This window comes from Anguilla anguilla, chromosome 13 (genome assembly GCF_013347855.1).
Source record: "Anguilla anguilla isolate fAngAng1 chromosome 13, fAngAng1.pri, whole genome shotgun sequence".
In the NCBI taxonomy this organism is placed as follows: Eukaryota; Metazoa; Chordata; class Actinopteri; order Anguilliformes; family Anguillidae; genus Anguilla; species Anguilla anguilla.
The window spans coordinates 11,364,196-11,389,645 of NC_049213.1; the positions used below are offsets into that span (position 1 = coordinate 11,364,196).

A 25,450-nucleotide genomic window follows, 5' to 3' on the forward strand; every position below is an offset into this window, starting at 1 on the left:
AGGGACGTCTGCGCAGACCAAATGCCACAGACCTGTATCTGCGAAACACGCGCAGCAGCTTGACGCAAAATAAGTGGAATCAAAACAAGCTTTCGTTTAGTCAAAGTTTATTTTAGTAAATTTAAATTCTTACATTAACTGAGCAAAATTATAACACCAATCTCCAGAGGGGGGGAAAAAAAAAGCATACTTTTCACAGTATCAGGATATGCGCTCATTTTTGTTAATTTTTACTTCACCTCTTCCAAAATCAACAGGTTATATTAAGAGTTCTACCTGCAGACGGTGTGGTAAACTGATGATGTAATTGGCACTTCTAAGGAAATAAACTTACCAAGCAAAGAAGCAGGGATGACGCTAGATGACCGTGTTATATTTTTAGTTCTACTTAAGCTACTAATGAGGCATTGCCACTTGAAAGATTTTGCAAAGCTAACCCAGGATGAGTGAAAAAAAATGTCAGCGTGAACAAGAGCACACTTGAAATATCGAAAGCAATGGAATGACAGAACATGTTATTTAAAACAAATTCACATTAAAGACGCAGAAGGTGTCCTGCCAGCGAGACCACAGAACAGACAAAAGATTCATCTTCTTTCTTACCGCTTCTGTCCTTGAACAAAATAATAATTATCGGCATTGAAAATGAGTGCAAACAAACAGGAATGATTTCATTTAGAAGAAAAAAAAACATAAGACTTCCACATTTTACATTTCAAAATGGAATCTCTCCTGCTTCTAACAGTGGGATCTTTCTTAAAGATCAGTAGTGTCTGACTTTCCCTCTCTATAAAATGCAGTCATGAACCAGTAGCTGTGCACTGTGCCTCTGCAGCGGGGCCCGCGTGATTGGGTCGTTTTTGGGGCAGAGATTCGGGGCAAGGGGAGGACACGCTCGCCCTCAGAATGGGCTCCCGGGGAAAACGTTGGCCTGAGCGGGTTGTAGTTTGGCAGCCTCGTCTGGTCTACTCGCACAACTCTAAAGTGCAATTGTTAAAAAAAAAAACGGTGGTGCGTGTACCATCTGAAAGCACCATGGCGGGTCAAAAGACCCGGGGTGGCCATTCCTGGTTTTCATTCATTACAACTACGCGTCCATGCAGAGCACCCAGCGAGGGTTAAAATGACGTCTACTCGCGCTCACCTTTTTCTATTGGCGCGTTTCAATGAATAACTCAAAAAAAAAAAAAAAAAGTATGAATTTGGGAGAAATTGAAAAACATACGTTACACTTCTCACAGCAAATCCGTTACTACACACCACTTTCCCAATAGGACAACACCACCAGAAATCTTCACAAATACTATCAAAATGAACCATAACTACCAGAATGGCAATAAATGAGTTAGCACGGCCAATCGGGGAGAAGAGGGTATAAAGCATGGCTTTTACTCGTTAGAAGGTACTGCTTAGCTCCCACCACGGGTACAGGGCAGGTACGGGACTGAGCTGAGACAGGACACCGCAACCAGGGAGAATTTCTGCTTCTTTGGGTCGAATTCTGAAGGAGCCCCTCCACTTCCTCTGACACTGTCAGCCTGTTTCAAAGTGAAGGTCAATGTAAATATGCGCAGTCCTCAGCCAATCAGAATCAGGTTATTAATCCACGCTGAGGCGTAGTTATGTGTATATAAATTTAGGGTTTCTTTCATTGCTTTTACGTGTGTACGTATACACGTATGTATAGGTGGTCATTACATACATAAATACACGCAAGTCTTTGTAATTTCATACTTGCAGAAAACATCTCTCTGAAGTGCGAATCTGCACAAAAAAATCAGGGGAAAGAAGTTCAAAGTTCAAATCCATGTGTCTGAAATAATATATGCCAAGGGCCCGGTGGAGCCAGGCTCATCTCGCGAAGGAGGACGCACGGCACAGCAAGATGGCGACGATATCGAGAAAACAAGCTGAATGACTGAATAACCCGAGACTCCCCATGCTACGTCGAGTGTCACAAATCAAACATTATGGCAGCAGAATCAGATGGCGGCAACAAGTCCAGCAGCGCTGATGTCTGGTTAAGATGAGCAACTGCTCCCCCTGGTGGAGATATTCCATTACTGTATCACTACTGTGATGAAAATTTTTGGGACTTTCCATGTTAAAGTGATAGCTGACTTTCAGTTTCTTTTTAAATGTTGTTTCCGTTTAAAGTGCATGATTTTGATTGGCCCAGATACATTTTAGGTACAATGCAAAAACAACAAAAAAATGTCTTGCTTTAGATGAAAACCCCCAGAATGGCCTCATCAGAAATGTCCTTCACGGCACACAAAACCCACCTGGGCCACTCAAACACATACACAGAGATAAAAAATATTTATTTTTTTTAAACTCAACCATCAACTATCACTTTAAATACCAGCGGGACAGTCTGTACACGTCCCTTGTTGCTGGAGGTCTTTCGTATGAATGGTTTCATATGAAGTTAGCTCTATAATTAAAGATGTTAGCTCCAGGCTTGAAAACCCTGTTAACCTGGGAGACAGTTGATTCAGAGCACGACGTATTCTCACAATACAGGAGCTGAATTTGCCACTGGGTTACAGCTCAGCGAAGGGAACTGTACAAAGAGGTCCAATAAAGTTCACATTACAATATTTCCAATAAAAATAAATCACTGCACAGGGACTTCATTACACCGAATCTCAAATATCAACTCTTCTCTGTAGCCAAACCAAATACTACTCATTTTTAAAGTTAAAATTAAGACGCCATATCAAAATACAAAATCAAAATGAGCAAAAACGGTAATTAAGGGGTGGTTGTTGAATGCACCAGAAGCATTCTGGATACTATTCAAGGTCGTTCAATTTTTGTTTGTTTTTCGGAAAGGTCTGTCGACGTCTTTTTGTCTACTTCTTCTCCTTCTTCTTGTCCTGAAGAAGAGATGAAAAAGGAGGTTAAAAACAAAATGGATGAAAAGCAATGCGAGAAACGGCTTAACCGAAAATAAAAAATTTCTGTATCGTTCACATACCTCACAAAGTCAAGTCACACACGCAACATATTTTACACATTAGATTGAGTCCGATGCAGGCTTGTGATCCCACAAGCATTCAACAAGATTGTTTGGAGCCAATTATGTTCCCTAGCAACAGTTTCTGTTGCACAATTTCAAATGAAAGGTTCCATTTATATTTTCCGATGACAGTCATTTCATAAATATGAATGGGACGAGAAAGAGAGCGACTTTCACCATGGATTGCTTCTTTAAATGTTACAAAAAATGTTATTTTAATGAGAATTAATTACAGAAACAAAACGATGGCCAATTTTACTCGCTCGCTCTTCACCTTTCTCTTCGGCAGCAGTTTTGGTTTGATGGATTCTACCCTATCACGTGGATAGCAAAAGCAAACACTAGCGAATGTCTACAGTGAACAGGAAAACATTTCACTATATGTACACAAATGTTGGGCAACATTAGCCAACCTTCGTCTAGCAGAATGCATGCCTGAATCACCACTGTGCACTCAGCAAGCAGTTGGGTATGCTTGCTACATGCTAAGACCCTTCGGCTGGACCTTACCTTCTCGTTCATGGCGAGAAGAACCATGAGTTTTCTGAAGATGGTCACAAAGTCCAGGAAGAGGTCCACACAATGCCTTTCAAAAGCAGAAAGCACAAGGTCACCAGCCACCCAGGCTCAACATTCAGTAATCCTCTGATTAGTCTGTTTATCACTATTCATTTTGGACGTATAATTAATGCTACACAATTTCCAAGGTCACAAATGACAATATGACAATACATGACTGGGGGGTGCATCCTCTCTTTTCTTAATTCAAAGAACCTTCTAAAATAACTGACTCATCTAATTACTCCATGGCATCTCCTGTCCACTTTGCCATAGAGGCTGCACCTAGGAATTTACCCCCTGTAGAAACGGCCTTACCCCATTATTTTTCTGATTTCGTCAGCTCAGAAATACTGTTGACTTACTTATTATTCTCATATAGACCCGAGGCGCTGAAAAGTGATTCTGCATGGAGGGTGAAGCTGAGATTGCACGAGGCAAGGAGAGTTCCCTGTCGGTACGTATAAATATTTAGCAGCCCACAGAAAAGCTCAAGAGCAGCACCGGCCAATTTGTCTCAGGCAGAAACGCATTCTAAGTCACTCTCTCTGGGAGTAGGCCTCTCACAGCCCAGCACTCCGCATTCATTACCCGCCCAAAGGTACGGCGGGTCAACGAGCAGGTCGACAGGCGCTCACCATATGTAGTCCTTATCTCCCATCTCCGCCTTCTCGATGATGAGTTGAGTGTCGAAGAGCACAAACCCGGAGATTATGGCAAGGCCGAGGTACATGTGAGCCTGCGAAGGCAAGGGATGTTATCAAACCACAGGGCTCTGACACGGACGAGATCAGAGGCAAGGGCGAATCAGCCACTGAGTGCCATCTACCGTATCTGACTGGAGAGAACTACTGTTCCTTCTTATAAATTGGCCAAACATTACAGTTCTGGGCATCCCATTAAAAGGTCTTAGAAGCTCTATGAAAAAGCATAAAGGTATACAAGGTATACTACATAAAATATATGAAGAGATATTTTGATACTGAAGCGCACCACTCCTCCATGTCTTTACAAAAATTTACCTTGAAGATCACCACAGAGCCAACAAACATGTTTACAATCGACACCAGGAGCAAAATGGTCAGGCCAGATGTTAGAATACCTGAGGAAACAAAAATGAATGAATGAATGAATTCCAACACTTTAAAACCACATAGCCACTATTATGATTTATTCAGAAACTAGTTAGATACACTTTTTGTCTCAAGTCAGTTAACTCAAGTTCAGGGAGACTGAAACCACTTAGCCCAAAATTGAACAGTTTAAAGACACCCTGTAATGAGCTGTGTACTAAACAAAAGATGAACTTGTATCCCCCTGATCCCTCCCCATTACCTAGGGTGACATCAATAATGCAAGTATTTTCCCCGTATCTGATTGGACCACAGCAGGTATGAAAAGTGTGGGAATTTACCCCCCAGGAAGAGGTAGCTCCTGCGTTTGGCATAGAGGGCACTCAGGGTGAAGCACAGGAACATGACAGAGGTGCCCAGAAAGGCTGTCACAATAATGCTGGACAAAAACAAGGAGAAAAAAATAACACATTAAAGTCACAGTATACCCTTTCCCTGAGAATAGTAAAGCCTATGTAAGCACGTAAATGTGTTAATAATGACAGTTATTAGAAAAAAAAATGCTGCAAGCAGCAATGAACAGGGATCAAGCACAAAAGGTTTATCCCTGGCAGGCCATATACAGAAATGCAGGCTTCACAGTCGTGCAAACTTCAATGCCTGTATCCCTTACATTGGATTTTTTTTTTTTTTTGTTTTTGTAAAGGCAGCCATATAAAATGTTTTGGTCCAACCATGTGACCTACCGAGCCTTCCACATATTTTTCACATATTTTCCTATTACAAAATTTCAATTCATTCAAATTTCTTCCTTCACCTACATCAAATTCAACACAATTACAATGCTAAAAATATTTTTTAACCCTCCCCTCCAAAAAAACAAAAAAACAAAAAAAATCAGGTACCTGTGCACCTCTAGTCCTAGCCCACTCGACTAAAATTTTAAGAAACCATGCTGATTTCTTACCTTGGATTAACAGCAATGACAAAGTCCAGGGCAGGCCCCAAGCCAACACCTGGCAAAGCACAAGAAACCATTTCACACAGACGCAAAAGCAGTTATTGTTTTACTTAAAATTTCACCATGCTCCTTATGGTAAAGTCAATGATCTTCTACAAAAGACAGGTCAGGTCCTGCATCCCACCCCTCCTCTCCCCTTTCTTACTGTAGGAGGCTCTACGTAGTTACAGTAGTACTGAGCATTATACTACAGGATACAAACACTTATGAAGAGTCTGGCCCAAGGATCACACTTCAATAGCCAGGGTACTGTCGTTGGCCACAACCCTTCGTGAACATTCATAACATGCATAAAAATTAAATGTTCCATCTTCATGTCTTACGTTTTCACATTTTAGGCATTTATCCAACATTCTTATCTAGAGCAACCAACACACTTGACATACTTTTTACGTACAATGCATTTCTACTGGATATTTACAAAAGAAATTCACTTTGAGAGTTGAAAGTCAAGTTCCCAATGGTTAATTCTCTAACCGATGACAAATTAGCGAGACCAAACTTTCGATGTTGCTGACCGTCTGCTTTGACGAGGGAATCGGGGAATGGAACACCCTTACCTGTGAAGAAGGCGAATCCTGCCAGTATTGCCAATCTCTTCTTCTCCGTCTGGGAGCTGTGTGGTGTCATGGCCAACCAGGCCATCATTCCCAAAGAGCCCAGCATGGACAGGAGCCCCCCCTGGTGGAACATTTGAATCACAGGAAATCAAGGAATTCATCCTCATAGAATTACATGAGGTTTGGGGGGGCACTGCATACATGTTCTCATAACCAATTGGCCCGATACGTAGGGTGGCTAATTCTCAACCCATATATATATACCCTTCCGTGTGGCCAGGGGTTTCATTGCTTTTTGTACCCTGATCTCTGTCTGTAACTCTTTCTACTTCACCCCATCTGAACAGAAGTTAAGGCATAGATATGGAGGGTGGACAGCCTGCTTTACACAGATAACACAAATTACTTAAAAGGGGGGAGTCCATTAGGCAGTCTTACCCTAGTCATATTTACAAGATTTATAACAGTCACACTAAACGCTTTTAAAACAGTACTACCATGGATTACCAATTTACTTACTACAGAAAAATTGTACTGAGCAATCATGCGCCATAACATCACGACCATCCACAGAACAAGAGCCCACAGACTCCATTAAGGCAAAGCGTGCATGAGGACAAGCGGGTGAAGCCTGTGAACACCTCCCCTCAGTAACAAAACCTTGTCAGCACTTCTAAACCTCAGCCAATGTCTTGCTTCTCCTTAATATTTAACAGGGTCTTAAAACAAACTTAGAACAGTTGACACAACTTTTTCAGACATAGTAACCAAGCAAAAAAAAAAAAAAGCTTTCGATTCCCCAACCGTGCTTTACCTGGAAGAGGCGTGTGACCACGTGCACGTAGGACCCAGCGGCTGCAATGAACATGCACACGGCCAGACTGGAGTACACATTCTTCAGGTGCTGCCGGGTGGAATGGGATCTGGGTAGAGAACGCGCAACGGCAAAATTTCACACAATAAAATAAAAGCTGAGCCTCACAATGAGTGGTTTGGTTTTACTTATGAAACATCCCCACAAAGTGACAATGAACACTTGTGCAGCTGACTGTAAAATATAGGCTATAACATCTCTTTAAATCTGTTGCATAATCTGTGCGTTTACAATGCACACATTGGTTTGACGGTTGAGTTCTGAACAAAAGGTGGTCTAAAATTCCACTGTTTACAAGGATTTGAAGAAAAAATTACAGAGTGGCAGCAAACGGAATACTCACATCTGGGAGAATTTGAACAGAGCATCAAAATTTATGTTGCGATCAAACACATTCATTTTCAAACTTCTGTAGTTGCTCAGGCTCTGGAGTTAAATGACCTGCAAAAAAATTAATACATTCAAAAATTCAAGAATGTTCAAACTTTGTTGTGATTATTATATTTGGTTGTGATTCATTAAGTATTACAATTTGATACTGTTTCCAATGTGTTACTGTGCCATAATTAAAGCAGCACAGTTGCTGACCTTACACAGATTTACTCTCATCCAACCTTATTTATAAATTGGATAAGATGAGCTATAATCTTGGCAGAGTAACACCGTACACATAAAAAACAATACATACAATTCATTCTAAAAAGGTGTCTTCAAATCTAAGTGGAGTAACAATTGGTCCGTTTTTTACGACATTGGTATGGAGTCATGCGTGTGGTATGGACCTTTTAAAAAAAGAACTAAACAAAGGATGAAATACAATATGGTTAGTTATTTATTTTTGTATTTCTATTCGTCTGCCAGTCTGTTATTTCAGGAAAGAAGTGTATACAATGCTGGGTTCCACATAGAATTTTTAATTCCTTCCCGGTTGCGTAAATGTATACAATACTTTCGGTTGCATACAAAGTAGATAGTAGCTACTGTAGCAAGTTTCGAAGCCCTTGCCAGTACCTTTCAAGCTTGAAGTGTTCTGATCTTTATTGCATGTCTTTCTTTTGTATTTGATCATTTAATAGGAACATTTTAACAATTAAAAGAATCACATTCACTGCTAAATGAATTAAACGAAATGAAAGTGTTTATCTAACGTTACAAATCTTGCTTGCAAATCAGCATGACTCCTGGGTTACCACCCCTGTTGGTTAGCTACGGCCCCTTGTTGGCTGTCTAGTGTAGTGATGAAACATTGATGTAAGCATTTATCATGTGTAACGTAGGTTACATCAGGGCAATTGCAAAGGGCTCGTTTTGAATTCCTTTATGTCGAAATGTCAGTTGTGATATATTATTATGCAATACGATAACGTTAGCTAGATAATAAAATTGAAATCGACGTAGCTGACAGCTAAGAAACAAACAAGCTAACATAACTATCTGTTACTTAACACTACGTAAATAACGTTATTAGCTAGCTAGTCTATCTTTTAACCAGAAACACTAACATGTTAACAGACTGTGGTCTCTTAATACATAGTGTAGGGGGCGTTACCGCAGCGATCACACCAGTGGCTAGCCAGTTACATGGTGCTATACAGCAGGCCCAGGCAAACATCTGGCTAGCCAGCCAGATAATAAAGCACAGTATAGGATTAGTCTAACAACAAAAATCTTTCTGGTAACCCACTGTCAACATAGTCGACGTCGCATCCAGAATTCGACAGCGTAACTAGCTAGTCTATATCTAACTAACTAGCTAGGTCAGCAAACCAACTACTAGTCTAGCAAGCAACTGCTAGGGACACGTCAGTGTAATTGAGCTAGCTGCTAGTGCTAACCAAGTTAACGAACCTACTGCTTAGCAACTACCATCAGCTGGCTAATGTTAGCAACACAGAGCGTAGCCTACTTTATCAGCCTACTGTATATCCATAAGAACAACACTCAAAACAATAACATAAATGACGCTAACGACATGTTAGGAAAGCATTCAGCTATGCAATTACTCAGTTAACGTTAGCCAGGTAACGCAGTTTACATTAGCTCGGGTAGCTATTCCTGGCTAATGCTACAGAATCGTTCTCGTAATTTCCCTTCACCACTGACGCTGACAGAGACATCTTGATTCGTCTACGAACATATTATAATCACAACTGCCGAGGTGGGTTATTTTGAATCAAATAAAAGACACAGGCTAGAAGCGTAGCACGCATAAAACACACTTACCTTTTTAATGTCAATTATTGTATCCGTTTGATTCTCTCTTGATCTGTTTCTAATCTTTCTCTTTCGCTTTTCTCTTGCCGTAGGTCTATTCTTTCTTTCAGAAAGTACGTTTGTGCTAAACTGTACGCGGTGACGTCACGAGTACTATCGCCGCCCTGTGCAACCAAGGCACAACTGTTGCGTTTGTTGCGTGCGGATTGCATGTTACCCGTTTTCGGCTGCTTGGCTTCGGGGAATAACCATTGGTACGAGCAGGCTAAACATGTTTAGGTAACTTAGCTAGCTAAATATTGACAGTTTCCCCCTACGTAGTTCAGTATTAAAACCCACGCAGTACTTCCACACATAACACACTTCGTCTTGGAGAACCCCAGCTCAGATATAACAATATAGACTATTTAAGATACCTGTGATTTCTGACATACCTGTGGTGTCTGATTTTAGAGTATGTTTTCAATTGGCACATGCAGCTTGTGTGTACTGTGATAAAGGATATTTGCAATATTTACATCTGCTGGCTCAACATTGGCTGGTATAAGGTCCATTTTGGTTTAAAGAAAGCGAAATACACCTCATAAAAATTCAAAGCAGCTTGTACAGCAACATTATGCCTCCAGAGGCTATACATATGAGCAGATAAATTGTATAGGGCTTATATAAACATAAAAATCAGTTTTAATTTTGTGCTTCTGTCCTTCTCATTTGAAAAGGCACAAGCTCTTCACTGCGAGGGCCAGAAAGGTGTGGTTTTGCAGCAGCAGCTGTTCTGCCTATGGTGCTACATGCCAAACTACTTACAGACTGAAACTAAGGCTGCAATTATGTCTGACTACATTTGAAAAATCTTGCAGCTTACATTGTTCAGGGAACTTTAAATGAAAATGTCAGACTTGTGACATGAAAGTAAATTATAGGCAAATCTGTGTGGTCTGATCGGTTGCTCCTTGCACATCTGCACGGAGAAACTAAGCCAGTCTCAAAACACCCACCCACACTTGTGAGGAAGTTCACACATACTTGCCAAGTAAACAAGGTGAATATAATTGAAAGGGACTGGACTTTCAGTTTTATAAGCTTCTTTGTGGCATTGAAGCAGTTGTATTGTGCAGTGAAACATGTAAGACAACACCTCACCTTGTAGTGTACATTTGCAATGCAATGTTTAAACTTTAAACAGATTGCACATAAATGACTCAGTGTGAATGACAGATATTGATCCAAGGTCAGTGCTGGTGAATGAGTCTGCACACCGACCACTTCAGCTGCTCATGCTGTGCAGCCTAACATCCAGGTTTGCAGCATAAATTAATAAAATCGATAGCTTTAGTGACAGTACAAGCGCACAGTTTGTCCTCTTAAGGCATGTTTGTATGTATGCTCTTAAACTGATTACAAAAGGTTGCTGTTTCTTTTATTAATGTTACTGGCATTTAGCAGACACTTATCCAGCGTGACTTACCAAACTGTTGCATTTTTAATAAATCATGCATTTATACAGCTAGATATATGCTGAAGTAATTCAGCCTAAGTACCCTGCTCAAGGCTACTACATGGTGTGCAACCACAAGAACTGAACCTGCAATCTTTAGGTGAGAAGCTCAGTTCCTTACCCATTATGCTACACTGCTGCTCTTTTAAGTAATGTTTTAAAATGAAAATATCATAAATCAAAGACATGACAAAATGTTGTTTGCAGACATTGACAGATGGTTTCAGCGCCCCGTTTGTTTCCTTGATATTTTATTCATATTTTATAACACAATATTCACTTTACATTTCTAATGGTGCTGTGCAATTCTGAGGATCTATGGATATTTGTAAAGCACAAAACAGGGTACAGAATCAACACCTGTAACTTTTCATTGCCCTGAGTCAAACAAATGCATAGGCTAAACAAATTAGTGTTTATTACACATGAGCTTTGATAAATAGACATATATTTAGGAGAGGTCAGGCAGGAAAGCTATTTTTATAATCCAAACATTTTTTTGAAACATGATTTAAAAATATTTAGCAAAATAAGTAAAAAATATAAATGAAATACACAATGGAATTCTCCTCTTAAAAGAGGCCTTTGCTTTTCTTCATGTTCAGCTGCTTCCACTGAGGCAGACTGAAAAATTCATCTTTGGTGATTCCGAACACGTCACAGAAGTCCTCGTCTGACAAATATTTCTGAGAGAGAGAGAGAGAGAGAGAGAGAGAGAGAGAGGCAGAGAGAGAGAGAGAGAGAGAGAGAGAGAGAGATATTTGTAATATATATCTCATCATTTTTCTCAAGTTATATTTTTCTTGTACAAGATTATTGGTTGCGCAGCCACAGTTGCACTTTTTCCTTTAGAGAGAGAAATCATCACGCATGGTCTCACCAATTATTGAGAATGCATTTCAAACAGAACCCATGGAGTTTTGAAAACCACACCTCTTTGCGGGCAGGGTCCACACCCTCGGGAAGCTCATGGGTCAGTTTATTGAGCAGATCTTCAGGGGGATAAGTCTGAAAATCCTCCTGAGCCTCAGCAACCTCTGTCTCAGAACTCCCATTTTCATCCTGAAGAGCGCAATTAAAAATATAAATTATATATTACACAAGTATAAATTAGCACCTTCAAGGTGGCTCTTGCATTTCCTGGTGTATTTGAGTGACTATCTTTTGATTTGTTGGTTCACTGGAAGCGTGAGTATATTCAATTTTGGTAACAATAAAGATGGCCTTACAACTGTGACTGTGGAAACAGACGCTATGTCCCCCAGCTCTTGCTTCAGTTGCTCATACGTCTTTCCCTCCTGAAACAGAAACAGCCTGAGGTAACATAACAATCTCAACAAAAACATTTTCAATATAGAAAAGCCAAGTCACACATACAAAGCGTACGCTCTCTCCGCATCTGTGAACACACACTTCCTGAAATGACTATGAAGCTAAATTACATAAAAAACTCTGAGCACAGGTCTCACAAAAGCCAAACAAGCAGTGTTCTAATGGGATGCTGCAGCATGTTCACCACGCTTGACCATGCAACAGGGCACTAAGTCCCTTGACTAGTAATTTAGCACACTTAGCAAAAGTGACAAAAATGACTTGGAATGGTGCACATATTTCACATGTCCACACTCATGAGGGGGCATGACAAGGGGGAGGAAACAGACAGCAGTGGACATTAGTGAACATGTAAGCATTGCAAAGGCTGAGGACATACACAGCTTCACTTACCAACTGCGCTCCAGGAGTCTAGCGACGGCCATGTTCTAAACTAACAGAAGGTGATCAAACAGAGTGGGAGTTTCGCCTGCTCATTTTGTTGGTGGCTGTAATGCATTGCCACACGAGGAGTGAGCGGGTTACGGGTGGCATGCGCACGCTCATCTCGGGTAAGACCGCGGGTTGCCACCGAACGCTCACGCGCAGCCGGCTAGGCTAGGCTAGGAGACGGACAGGGGTCGGAGGGGGGTGTCACTCACGCTCACACGCAGCCGGCTAGGCTAGGCTAGGAGACGGACAGGGGTCGGAGGGGGGGTGTCACTCACGCTCCACTTTGAAGAGTCCCATGCGGTGAACCAGCCGGTGAACGTGGGCGGCTCGAACCCTTGCTTGACGACGATGATGGAGGTGTCGGGGTCCCTGGAGCCCGGGTGGGTGCGCAGGTACTCCTGACTGGTCGCCACCGCCTCTTTGCGTTCCTCCTCTCTGGCCTCGTTTCCGATCCACAGAAAGACCTGGAAAACCACCCGCAAGGTCACCTGATCGCATACTGCAGGCAGTGCCTGAGGCGGTACATGGGCAGAATACCAAGTAAGAAATGTAACCAGTCTGTTACGGGAGTTGTTTTACATGTGTGCATTTGCATGCATATTTGCAAATATGAAAATGTAAAATGCGCAGTGCAGTGCACAGGTTAGGGACCTGAGCTTTTGTTCCAAAGGTTGCGGGATAAAAACCAAGGTGTGGCAGTGCTGCTCTACCTCTGTGCGAGCTGCTAAACAGGCTGTTTTGGATAGTTATCTGCTGAGATGCTAAAAAAATGCTGATAACATCAAATATTCATTCACGCATCTGCAGAGTGACATATCTGTCTAAAGATACCAGGCTGAAATAAAACTTACAATTTGTACAATTTGTACCTCTGTGCTTTGCTTTATGGGGCTGCCTACCTTTTCTCTTTTTTTGAATCCCATAGTCTTTGGACGTGCGTGCAGCACACCGAGGACATTACCTGATCCCACGTGTCCAAAAGCATGACATCATCCTCACTGAGGTCGTCCTGGGTGAAATGTGTCACCTCAGTGACAATGAATCGGCCCGTCTTATTGGAGCACTCAAAGAGGCGGGGCTGGTGATCCAACACCTCTTGCTGTAACCTTTGAAAGCACAAACACAAACACCCCGTGTACACACCAACACTGTGGAGGTCTTACGCAGACACTGATCATCCATGCTGGAACTATACGCAGTCAACCATTTCACTGCTGTTTTGATTGGTGAAAATATGACTTGCTGCACATCGTTAACTATTCATTTGGCATTCTGATGCCAACGGCTGAGCACACAGTGAATGATTGTGCCGAAATAACTCTTTATTCCTCTATATACGATTTAAGTGGAGCCACATTAAAATCATATTATTAACAAAGATCTTATGGTGTGAGAGTCACTGTTTTAAAGAACAGAATATCTGGCATCCTTATGTATTTTTTTCAATTTGTTCAAACGGGGAAAAGAAAGCAGAGAGGGTTACATATAGAGATGAAATCACAGCACAGAAAATGCCATTTTGGAGAACTGAGCCGTACAGGGTGGATTCGTGTAGTGTATTTCATATTAGTGTATTCATTGAGTCTACTAACCTGCAGACTCTACTATACAGTCTCCCCATTTAAAACGAATCTGTTTTTGGACCAGGTCCTTGCTGTGCACAACCCAGAAAGATGGCCCTAAAGATAGGCTCTTGCTTACGCTGTTCATGTTTTGGTTGACTGGCCTGAACCAGCTCGACCAGAAGGGTGTGGGGTTGTTACCTCTTGTCATTGGCGTAAGGTGCCTTCCCGCCGAGAAGGCTCCAGAACTCCACAGGTTCCATCCCCTCAGGCACAATCTCCTCAGAGCCTTTGCCAATGGCAGCGCTCAGCTCCTTGGCCATAGCCCGCTCATCCCCACTGCAGCCCTGTCACACCAAACCGGCATCATTTTAACTGACTACCGTAATCGCTCTCAAATGTAATAAAGTAGCATAGGACTGTACTGGCTGGCAGTACAGTGAAACTGTTAAGCAATTGAGGTTTGATTCTTTGGTAGGGTACTGCTAGACGTACGTACAAATGTGTTATATATATATAATATAAGCTGTGTAAGTAGCTCTGATAAAAGCGCTGATTAAATGGCTAAAATGACGTGCGAGACGTGTGAGAGCGACTGTTTGGCCCATGCTTGTGTAAGGGTGGGGATCTGTTGTTTTGTTCAAAGAAAGAAAATAAAGGAAAAAGTGCAATTGTGGCTGCGAAACCAATAACCTCGTACAAGAAAAATAAAACTTGAGAAAAAATTATGAGAGATATATTACAAATCTCTTTCTCCATCTCTCCCTCTCCTTTTTTTTCTGTATCTCTCCCTCTCTCCCACTCACCTTCCCACACCAAATGTATCTGGCGCTGTCGCTGTGCAGCAGGAATATGTCATTGGAGTTCAGCGAGGAGGCCATCGCCGGAACCTCGATGGCCTTGGTGTTGCTCGGCTCCGAGCCCCTGACCTGGAACAAGCGGACCGGAGGCTCTGGTGCCGACCCGCCCTTTCTGGAGGTGCCGCCCTGAGAGAACAGAAAGGGACCAAAAACGAAAGAAGTCACAGAGTTTAAATTCTGCAACAGCGTCCAGAACTTTAGCTCCATTCCCTCGCTTGTTTGTCAGGGCAACAAGTTTTTGGGCATTTAACGGGCGGGTGCTCACCTCAAATATGACCATCTTGCCCTTGAACATCGACATGAAGTGCCGCGGCTCCTTCCCCATGATGACCCGCACCTGCACGGGTTCGCCGCCGTGCCGCTCGTCCACGGTGACCGCCTGGAAAGCCATGGCCGTCACCTCGTCCTGAGAAGCATGGCGGCCCTGAAAGAACCGAACCGCGTCAGGCTGATCTTACGCAGCCCACGGCTTCTTAAAACAGGCCGCATCCAGAAAGAGCCAGTGTGGGTGTAGGTGTGGGAGAATAACTCAGCTCTTCATGGAGACTTTAATCATGTATTTATCTCCATGATATCATATATTAATATATGATATATGATATCATGGAGAGAAATACAGAGTCTGTGGTCCTGAAAATTGGCAGTTTACTCAGCAAGTTTTATACCTTCTAGACAGACAGAGAAGCTTACAGTTTTTGCAAAGAGATAAGGAACAGCAATAAATCTTTCTCTAAGGGAACTAATTGAACATGGGAGGTTACATATATGACAACATGCCCAAACTATATGTTGGGCAGCTCGTAAACTAAGATAAGGCACTAGACATAAAGATATACACTCAAAACAAGTCTTCTTTGTAATTTTCCACAAAAAGAAAGACAGTATGTTAAATTCATCCACAGTAGGCTTTCACTACTGATTCTACGAATCAACCACTAGAGCCTTTGCTAAGCACCTTGATTAGTAGAATCAGGTGTGTTACTACTTGGTTGAAGCAAAAGTCTGCACCCACACCGGCCCTTTCTGGATAAGATCGAGGGCCTATGTCTTAAAACAAGGTCTCCATTTGTTCCCGTTCCCCCCAGAAGGTGGCAGCAGCTGACATACCTGCCAGGTGTACAGGAGGTATCGCTTCTTGTTGTAGACCTCGTAGGTGTAAAGGATCAGGTAACAGTCTCCGCCGTAGAAGTAGCCGTACGTCTCCGGGTCAACGGGGGCTAGCTCCAGGTCCTCGATCCGCCACACCTGAGCGCCATGCAATGAGCTCAGTGTACAGTATGTGAATCCACAGGACTGGGCGATTCCAGTCCACCAGTATATTGATTATACAAGTACCATACAACTTACATAAAACTTGTATACCCAACAGTAGGCTAGTGCACTGATTCACACACGGCCCAGGGTTTTACCAGGCCGTTAATATCAGACAGGAAGTGGTGGTTAAATCCGCTTAGTTAAAGGGATAGCACCCTGGTGGTGGTTTTCCAGGGTGTCCTGTTGTCTTAATAGGTCAGTGATGGATTTCTATAATGTCATTTAGATGGCCATAGTATGGATACAATCAACAATTGTTTTTAACCTTAACTAGCAGACAAGAGTAATCTTGTGTTTTTTTATTCCCAAACGTTTTGCCAATCGACCGAGACCAGCAGTCAGCAAAAGCGTTGAAAACTATGTTTGAATAATAATGACACTAGCATTTGTTCAGTGTTAATATATAAATGTTGATTGGATCCAGACCTCTGGCATTAGGAGGCAAAGAGCTTCTCACCTCCACCTCTCCAGAACCGTCATCAACAACGCGCTCCTTAGCTGCGACCTCTGGCATGGCGTGTATCTGCGTGATATCAAACTTCTCCTGGGAGACCTTGGCTGGAACATACCAGGGAGTGGATCAGTACTGTCAGGACTAACATTTATTTTTTGTTTGATTTATTTACATTTTTTTGTTTATTTACTCAGGTGATACACACTAAGATCAAGAAAAAAACTATTATCAGCTATGCTATGGCCAAGTAGACAGCATATAAACATTTAAAATACACCACACAACTTACATCAACTACTAATACAATTACAAGTAGTTAATACATATAATATTGCATAATGCATATAAGAATTAAAACATTAATTATCAATTTAATTATACTACAAATCTTTGAATTCTGGTCCAGTGTGTAAAGATGGTCCAGATCAACATGCATTAAAACACATAGCAAAATTTAACTAGACTTTTAATATATAAATATTGCAACAGATACATGTTAAATATATGTTGATATTATTCTTTTAGGAAGCTTTAATTCCTTCAGCCATAACTTTGAAGACTGAAGATGTATAAACATGGCTCAACATAATGCCCAAACACACAACAATTTTAATTGAAAATAACAGGGGATCAAGTGGCTTGTTCATTTTTAAATGTAACTTTACTCTAAAGTGACTTATGTGTTGGGTTCCATTAAGTAAACTGATCTACGAAATTGGCTGGGATTGGGAAACAGTGCAGGGAGTGTCTTTGAGGAACCCGGATTTGCCCCGCCCTCTTACCAACTTTGCCCACGGTGTGAGTCCTGCCCATTCCTGCAGTCTGCTCCTTCACCCTCCAGCTCTGGAACAGCTGCTTAAAGAGCGTGGACTCGCCCCCGTCGTTCACCATCTCCAGATTTGTGGTGGTCGGGTAGTTCTTCATCCTCATGAACTCCTGAACAGCAGAGGGCACTGTGGTTAGCTGCGCTGTGGTCAGCTGTGCTGTGGAACATCTTATCTGGGCAGCACTGCCCGGCATTTAGGCATTTAGGCAAATTGTTAAACTACGAGTGCTTACATATTTATTCTGTGATAGCGCTAAATAATTTTAAAAAACATAAGATGTATATTACAAATATCCTCATTTACAACATTCTGGTTGAACTTCATTTATATTAAAATTCAAGAAGCAATTATTCACACTAAGAGCTGGGCCACTGAGGGAGAAGTCTATTAAATTTAGAAATTTGTTTGGATTAATCATATCCTCACACTTGGATTTATTGCAAGTCTCTGTAACATTCAAGCTTTTGGTCAAGAGAAGTTCATTACTGTTCTAACAAAAGGTCTCCTGACTGTAAGCTTAGCTATTACTATAAAAAGACTAACGATTAACTCCAGCATGCTAAAGTTTCCTTCATTGGAAAATGGGCTAGAAGTCCTGCTGGATATGCAGACTCTCCCTTTATTGAATATCATATCTTATCTATCATATCTGTGATGGAGCCGTGAGGATGTCCTACGCACCATAGCTCTGGACATGGCTGCCTGTCTCTCGGCTTTGTTTGCCTTCTTCCCTTTCCACACGAAGATCTTCACGCCTCCCTGATCCAGGAAGTAGCAGTCCTGTAAAACAATGTGCCAGGCTCAGGCACAGGACACAAACATTTGGCCACACTGTTCCTCAATGCACAACATGTTCGGACTTTGTATGTGCCGCCTAACATAGGAATGCTCATAGCTAATAATGAACGATTCCGGCTTACTTGTGACTGCTGATGTACATGGTGTAAAAGAAAACGGATTCCTGTTTCCACAGTGCTAGGCAGAAACTCACATCATGATTTAGCAAGTCCTGAACCAAGGGTCGGGTGGCAATCTCGGTGACCTTCATCTGACCATTGGCATCAGACACACTGGGGGAGACAGGGTGAGGGGGAGTCATTATATGTGAATTGCTGCTGCCATAAAGGGTATAAGTTCATCTCAGCAGTTTTTTAAACCTGATTTTTTTCCCCTCTTGTGAGAGTGATCTGGGCCTTCTGCTCCTGCCTCTGCTCTGTTTAGACTCACTGATAAAGAGTGATCTGGGCCTTCTGCTCCTGCCTCTGCTCTGCTTTGACTCACTGATAAAGAGTGATCTGGGCCTTCTGCTCCTGCCTCTGCTCTGCTTTGACTCACTGATAAAGAGTGAGCTGGGCCTTCTGCTCCTGCCTCTGCTCTGCTTTGACTCACTGATAAAGAGTGATCTGGGCCTTCTGCTCCTGCCTCTGCTCTGCTTTGACTCACTGATAAAGAGTGAGCTGGGCCTTCTGCTCCTGCCTCTGCTCTGCTTTGACTCACTGATAAAGAGTGAGCTGGGCCTTCTGCTCCTGCCTCTGCTCTGCTTTGACTCACTGATAAAGAGTGATCTGGGCCTTCTGCTCCTGCCTCTGCTCTGCTTTGACTCACTGATAAAGAGTGAGCTGGGCCTTCTGCTCCTGGTCCGTCGCCTCGTCTGGAGTCCCCGCAGGCAGCGCATTGGCCCGCTCGCCGAGGACGCTGGTCAGCATTTCCATCAGCTTGGGGGAGTTTTCCTCGGCGTCGCCCTCGACCACCCCGACCTCCGCCCGGCCCCCTCGCTCTCGGTCCCGGATGTCCTTTGCCAGAATCATCCCCTGAGGACCACAGAAGTAACCGTCTCTACCATGTCTTCACGCGCTAGCATGCATTTTCTTAGAAGCACAGACAGCCAGCCACCACTTCTTCTCGCTCAGCAATTTGCAGGCAACTGATGGACCAAACGAGCCTCTATTCTAATGCTATGCTACTTGGCTGCTAACGTGCATTCTAAGCTAGAGGATGCAGTTAGCTCCCTCCATCCAGCTGTGATGTGTGATTGTTTTTTAGTGACGTAATTAGCTCAACGCACCTTTAGCCTCTCTTGCTTGTTGCTGTTTGGTCCATTCCACTGAATGATGACCTTTCCGGTGTCCAGAAGAAAGACATCGCCGAGATTGAAGCTCTTCCAGCTCAGCTCCACCTACAGGATAGGATGGGAATCACAATGCAGACTCAAAAATGTCAAGCTGTGCGACCAGTTGTTTCTTTCAGCGGTTGAGAAATTCTCCTAATGACTGTACTCAGCTAGCTCATCCATTTAGAAACCACGGAGGAGAAAAAATTGATTATGGGGAGGGTGTGCTGGTATGAATAAAGATTGTATGTTTATTCATACCAACATTACACAAAACCAAGACACTTAAACACTGCTTAATTTGTCCTGGATCCTACGGGAACATAGACCTCTCAGTTTTGGACTGCCTGCATTCCGGAACCTATTTGTGTGATTCTGGCAATAGCCTTTAGTTAGACAAAGTTCTTTCAGGGGAACCATTAGAATTACATGAAGTGTTACGTCAGAGCATTAAGAGCTATGTGAAGCATCTGTCTATACTGTCTATAGTAAGGGTGCGCAGCTCCTTGAGTGCTGCAGTGTTTGCAGGTTTTTAATCAACAACTCGGCTTTAGAAACGAGTTACTTTGACTCTTCAACGTAGCGATGGCCAAAACGAAGCCTTTTAAGCGCTGCAACAACAACAAAAGCAGCGAATACTGTTGCCCTCTTGAACGGGATTTGCATCCGCGGTCTGTTGCGTGTAAACGTCTCCCACCTCCATGGCCGTGACTCTCTTCTTCCCTTTCACGTGCAGAAGCCGTTTGATGTCGTAGCTGTTCGTCTCCGTGTGCTTCATGCCAGAGGAAATCCCGCCCTTCTTGTAGCTGTGGGACACAAGAGAAAACACTTCACTCGTGTCTTTGAACGCAAATGGCAGTTACACGTATTTGTAATGCAATGGTTCTAAAACTGCCACGAGAGTTTGAGGTCATGTATGAAAATGTATGAAAGAGCATGCTAATGTACAATACTGTGTTATACACACGTACCAATGACAGTCTAATTAAATAACAGTAGTTCCTGGGTACATTAAGTTTTTAATGTATGTTTTTAGGTTAAATCACTTGGTCTCCATATTTGCCCGTATATTTGGTCATGTTTTAAGTGGATTACAGAAAACATATTTACTCGTTAAATATGTCCTGGGTTCTTATGAAGTTGAGTTTAAATATATGCCAACGCTGCTGTTCAGGACCTTCCTTCGGGATCTTGTTTAAAAAATGTATTGAGACTGATCAATTCATCGCAGTGTATGCCTTGGTCTGGCACTCACATGACGCCTTGCTTAAAGTATCCACGGAAGCGGTCCGATTCGTGGTTCTGGACCTCCCGGTGCTGGATGGGCACACAGCCGAGGTACTCGTCCAGCTGCACGGTGTAGAGGGCGGCCGCTCCCTGCTCGTCCTGGCTGGCCTGGGACCCGATCCAGTAGTGAATGTGTTGAGACGACGAGATGCCAACTTTATTGGTCTGAGGAGAGAGGATTTCAAACAGGAAAAACCCATTTTCTGTCACAAAATTGCACTGGGGCTCATTCTAAATGTCTAAACATTGCCAATAGGGACAGAGTGCGTTGGGGGCAGGGCTGGAATTATACTGCCATTCTACACTGTCGACCACAGCCTACGTGACAGTGACACATTTTTAACTAGATTTGTTTATGAGCTTTTTTTTTTTCTTTCGAATTGAACACGAGAAAACAAGAGAGTCAAAGAGAGAGAGAGAGAGAGAGAGAGAGAAAGAGAGGGAGAGAGCGAGTGTGTGAGAGAGAGAGAATAGTGACTCAAACAAATATCCATGGTAAACAAACCTTTCCATAAACCTGAAAAGGTACATAAAGCAAACCCTGCAATACAGCAAATCTACACAGACCTGACTGTACCAAATGCCGTTTTTATGAGTCATGACAGGTGTGTTGCAAATTATGCGGGCCATTGCACAGAATGATTTTTAAATATTGACTTACTTAATGAGGATAATAACCTGACATCATTTTCCAACAGCTGACAGTGCAGACTGATTAAGTTGTTTGTTGCAAGCCTGGCACTGTTAATCGTATTAATCAGGCAAATGCACTTGTTTTTCCTATATTTTAAGTTGCTCTGGATAAAAGCGTCGGTACACAATGCAATGTAATATAAAATAATGTAGATACTGGAAAAGTTGTATTTTTCCTAATGAATAAGTAGTATTAAGATTTCCTGTATAATCAAGAAAGGGCTGTATGATGTCCTGCCAGGACAATTGGTGAGATATTCAACATCTATAAGCTAGGACATGAACTCTTTGACCAAACTAAACACATTATTGGATATGCAATGCCTGCAGAAAAGAGATAAGAACAGCACAAATCTGCAAGCAGATGGTATTTAAGTGGCAGACTGAGTTAAATGGACTCCTTGGCTCTAACCCCATTAAAAAGCGACCAGAGCAGTGCTTGCTGAAGATGCGGGACTCACAGAGAGTAATACGTAGCAGTCTCCTTCAAAGAAATTCCCGTGGGACTTCTCCGGGACCTGAACCAGCTCCATTTTCTGTGAGAGAACAACAGAACACACAGCTGTGTTTGAATGTTAAAGCCACCTATATGCATACACACACATACACATACACACTCTCATACACAATTACACACATCCACTCGCAGAAACACATAACAAGACATAAATACAAAACCAGCCTCTTTCACACATAAATGCACACACACATCACACACACACACACACACACACACACACACACACACACAGGTATATATGCATTCACCCATACACACACTCACACCCTCCAGCACTCACACAACCTCCCTCAATCGCAAAACATTAACTTCCTCCTACCTCTGACCATTGAGACACACAGACACATTTACAGTCACCCTCCTGAATGCACATTTGCACACACAGCTTTCCACACACCCTCCCAAGCACTGACACATCAACACAAACCACAGACTCACAGTACCTCAATCCGCCATGTACTGTCACATCGACACAAACCACAGACTCACAGTACCTCAATCCGCCATGTACTGACACATCGACACAAACGACAGATTCACAGTACCTCAATCTGCCATGTACTGACACATCGACACAAACCACAGACTCACAGTACCTCAATCCGCCATGTACTGACACATCGACACAAACGACAGATTCACAGTACCTCAATCTGCCATGTACTGACACATCGACACAAACCACAGACTCACAGTACCTCAATCCGCCATGTACTGACACATCGACACAAACCACAGACTCACAGTACCTCAATCCGCCAGATGATTAGTCCCGGGTTGTTAGTGACTGCTCGGAATGTGTGCTCCATTTTGTTTCAAATTTTCAGATGTCCAGTTCCAGTCTGAGAAAAGATTTGCCTGACCATCAGCCTAACTGGGATTTTGAACTGTACAGAGAAGGCAGATCATTTTTATTTACAGTTTTAACAAGTCTTTTTCGACACCCGGGTAACTCAGAGTGACATATCTGAGATGACATTCAAACATTTTAAAAATCAAAGTTTTTCTGGTGTATGACATAACTACAAACAATGACAGTGCTTATTTAGTTCTTAATATGTCAGCATGACTATAGACAGAAAAACACCGGACTGGTTGAGAATGTGTGTTTATAGGCAAGAGAAAACGGGTGTGTCCCCACGTAGTATTTGCCTGTATCCCTGACTGTGATTTAAATATCCGTCCTCTGCCACTGATTACCTACAGTTTGTAAAAAAGTGCAAGAAAAAACATCAAAACGTAGAAATACATTACCTCTGGCAGGGGCTTACCTTCTCTACAGCAGTTAAATACACAGTCACTCTAAAGATGAAATTGCTAGTCATCACCAAAAGCAATCAGACGATTGTCCCACGGACAGCCGGTGCTGTAGTTCACCCACTTAAATCACTGTGCGGAGGGAAGTGGGGCTCCACCTGGGGCCGTACCTTATGGAGGGAAGGAGTCAGGGGCTCAAGCGGGAAGCCTCCAGCCCAGAAGTGTCAGCTCGACTCGTCTCGGTCTCGAGGTTCGAAGCTGCCGTCCGGAGGGATTCGACGAAACTGGCGAGCGACGTGCCAGAGACTAGCCTTCTGGAGCCTGGAGAGATTTGCCTGGTTTTTGCATGCGCGAGGCCTTTCCTATCTTTCAGGCCAATCAGTGCTTAGAAAATGGCAAGATGCAGTGCGCCACAGGCAAATGAGAAGCGAGCACAGCGTGGAACGGGGCTGCAGAAACGGGATGCTGGCGCTAGGGGGGACGGAGAGCCAGACAGGGAACCATTAACCTCGCCTACCAGGAAACGGCCGTCTCCGCATTGGCAGCTCGCCATGATTGTATTGATTTTTTTTTTTTGCTGCACTTTAATAATTAATAAAACAGGGGGCTGCCATGGTGCTGTAGCTTCAACATTAGCATCAGCCACTTAGCCGGGCCAGAGATCCACTTTCAGCCTCTCCACCCAGTACCGAGCTACAATTAGAGCACTCGATTATTGCATCATTCAGTGATGTAAACAAGATGCTGCTTTAAATGGCTTCAAAGCCTATCGACTATAAAATACTTTCCTTGTTTTGAGAACTGTACCATATGCCATTCCTTCCAGCTAACGGCTGCTCTAATCTAAATGGTTGCTTCTAGAAGTATAGATCTACTGTTTTAAGCAGACTAAGGGAGATATGAGTAGGACTTAGCTATATCAAAATAAATTGACTGAAAACAGTAAAATTAAACAAATTTAGTTAGTGAACACTTTTAAGATACGGCCTTTCTGAGTGATGCATATGCAAGTCAAGGCTGAGGGTAATGCTAAGATCCAAGGAAGTTACTGCTTCATCGCTGCTTCTGTGCAATGACACTGAACTCAAGGCATTCTGGGATGTTTGAGAGCCAAACGGTATCGTGGTCCAAGCAACTGAACAACATCGTCTAACAAATTGTATATACGTGAAAAGAGGCAGACAGCTCTGCTTATATATGAGAAACACATCAGAAAGACAGTTTGATGACAAAAACAGGTATTCAGTACAACTAGTCCCTTAATTTGGCCTATGGTTCAGAAAGAATCCAGCACTACATAAAGTCTGGTCCTGAACATTCTTTATGGTCTCTGCTTCTACTGAGCCCTGGTGAGCTGTTTTATGCGTTAAAATTCTCTCTGTGGGAAAAATACTTCCTAGCATCATTGCAAAATGTACTTAACTACCTAACTGAACTAATCTCTATTTATTCCTTCTTGCTCTGCTGACAGAACTCAGCTTGAAATATCCTTGGTAATCCACTTTATTAATCCCTTTTAAAACCTCAATACAAATCCCCCACGTCTCATTTCCCTGTGGAAAAGAATTTAGAAACTGGGATTCAGTTATGACTTTAGATTTCATATTTTCTTTTTTCACTTCCTTTATCATCCCCAGTCAGTGCGTGTCAAATTGCATGCCTTATCAACCTGTGATAATGAATGCTCATCGTATGGCAAACATTGCGCTGATATGCGCCCTTATGATTTGCCATGGTGAGGTCTGAGTCTGCAGCCTTGTAAAAACAAGCCATGGGTGGACTACTGCATACAAGGAAGCCTGTCCTCTGATTTGTGTTGTCAAGGAAGTGGGCTGCATGAGGAAATGGTTCATATCAATGGGTGCCCAGCAAGAAGAGTGCTTCCTCCTGTCAACTGCATGGATTGAACTGTGCAGCTTTGCAACTGTTCACAACAAAATACATACATGGTCATGTGATTACAGGCCAGGCAACTAATT

The 25,450-nt window shown here is 42.7% G+C and overlaps 2 protein-coding genes across 2 annotated transcripts; both read right to left on the reverse strand.

The window, feature by feature from the left end:
• Positions 1 to 90: 90 nt before the first annotated feature.
• On the reverse strand, positions 91 to 9,490 carry tegt (testis enhanced gene transcript (BAX inhibitor 1)). The gene is made up of 10 exons (XM_035388552.1): positions 9,335 to 9,490; positions 7,455 to 7,552; positions 7,052 to 7,160; positions 6,238 to 6,358; positions 5,624 to 5,672; positions 4,998 to 5,095; positions 4,606 to 4,685; positions 4,222 to 4,322; positions 3,536 to 3,611; positions 91 to 2,882 (listed from the first exon to the last, which is right to left on the reverse strand). Exons 2-10 carry the CDS (start codon positions 7,508 to 7,510, stop codon positions 2,859 to 2,861), a joined length of 714 nt encoding a protein of 237 aa, XP_035244443.1. The 5' UTR covers positions 7,511 to 7,552; positions 9,335 to 9,490; the 3' UTR covers positions 91 to 2,858.
• Positions 9,491 to 11,030: 1,540 nt separating this feature from the next.
• avil (advillin) lies at positions 11,031 to 23,861 on the reverse strand. The gene is made up of 20 exons (XM_035387174.1): positions 23,642 to 23,861; positions 22,964 to 23,056; positions 22,156 to 22,230; positions 20,970 to 21,166; positions 20,412 to 20,520; positions 19,670 to 19,780; positions 19,210 to 19,415; positions 18,596 to 18,674; positions 18,286 to 18,384; positions 17,560 to 17,713; positions 16,781 to 16,881; positions 16,117 to 16,254; positions 15,275 to 15,433; positions 14,956 to 15,135; positions 14,351 to 14,496; positions 13,549 to 13,693; positions 12,863 to 13,051; positions 12,053 to 12,121; positions 11,757 to 11,885; positions 11,031 to 11,509 (listed from the first exon to the last, which is right to left on the reverse strand). Exons 2-20 carry the CDS (start codon positions 23,021 to 23,023, stop codon positions 11,396 to 11,398), a joined length of 2,460 nt encoding a protein of 819 aa, XP_035243065.1. The 5' UTR covers positions 23,024 to 23,056; positions 23,642 to 23,861; the 3' UTR covers positions 11,031 to 11,395.
• Positions 23,862 to 25,450: the final 1,589 nt, after the last annotated feature.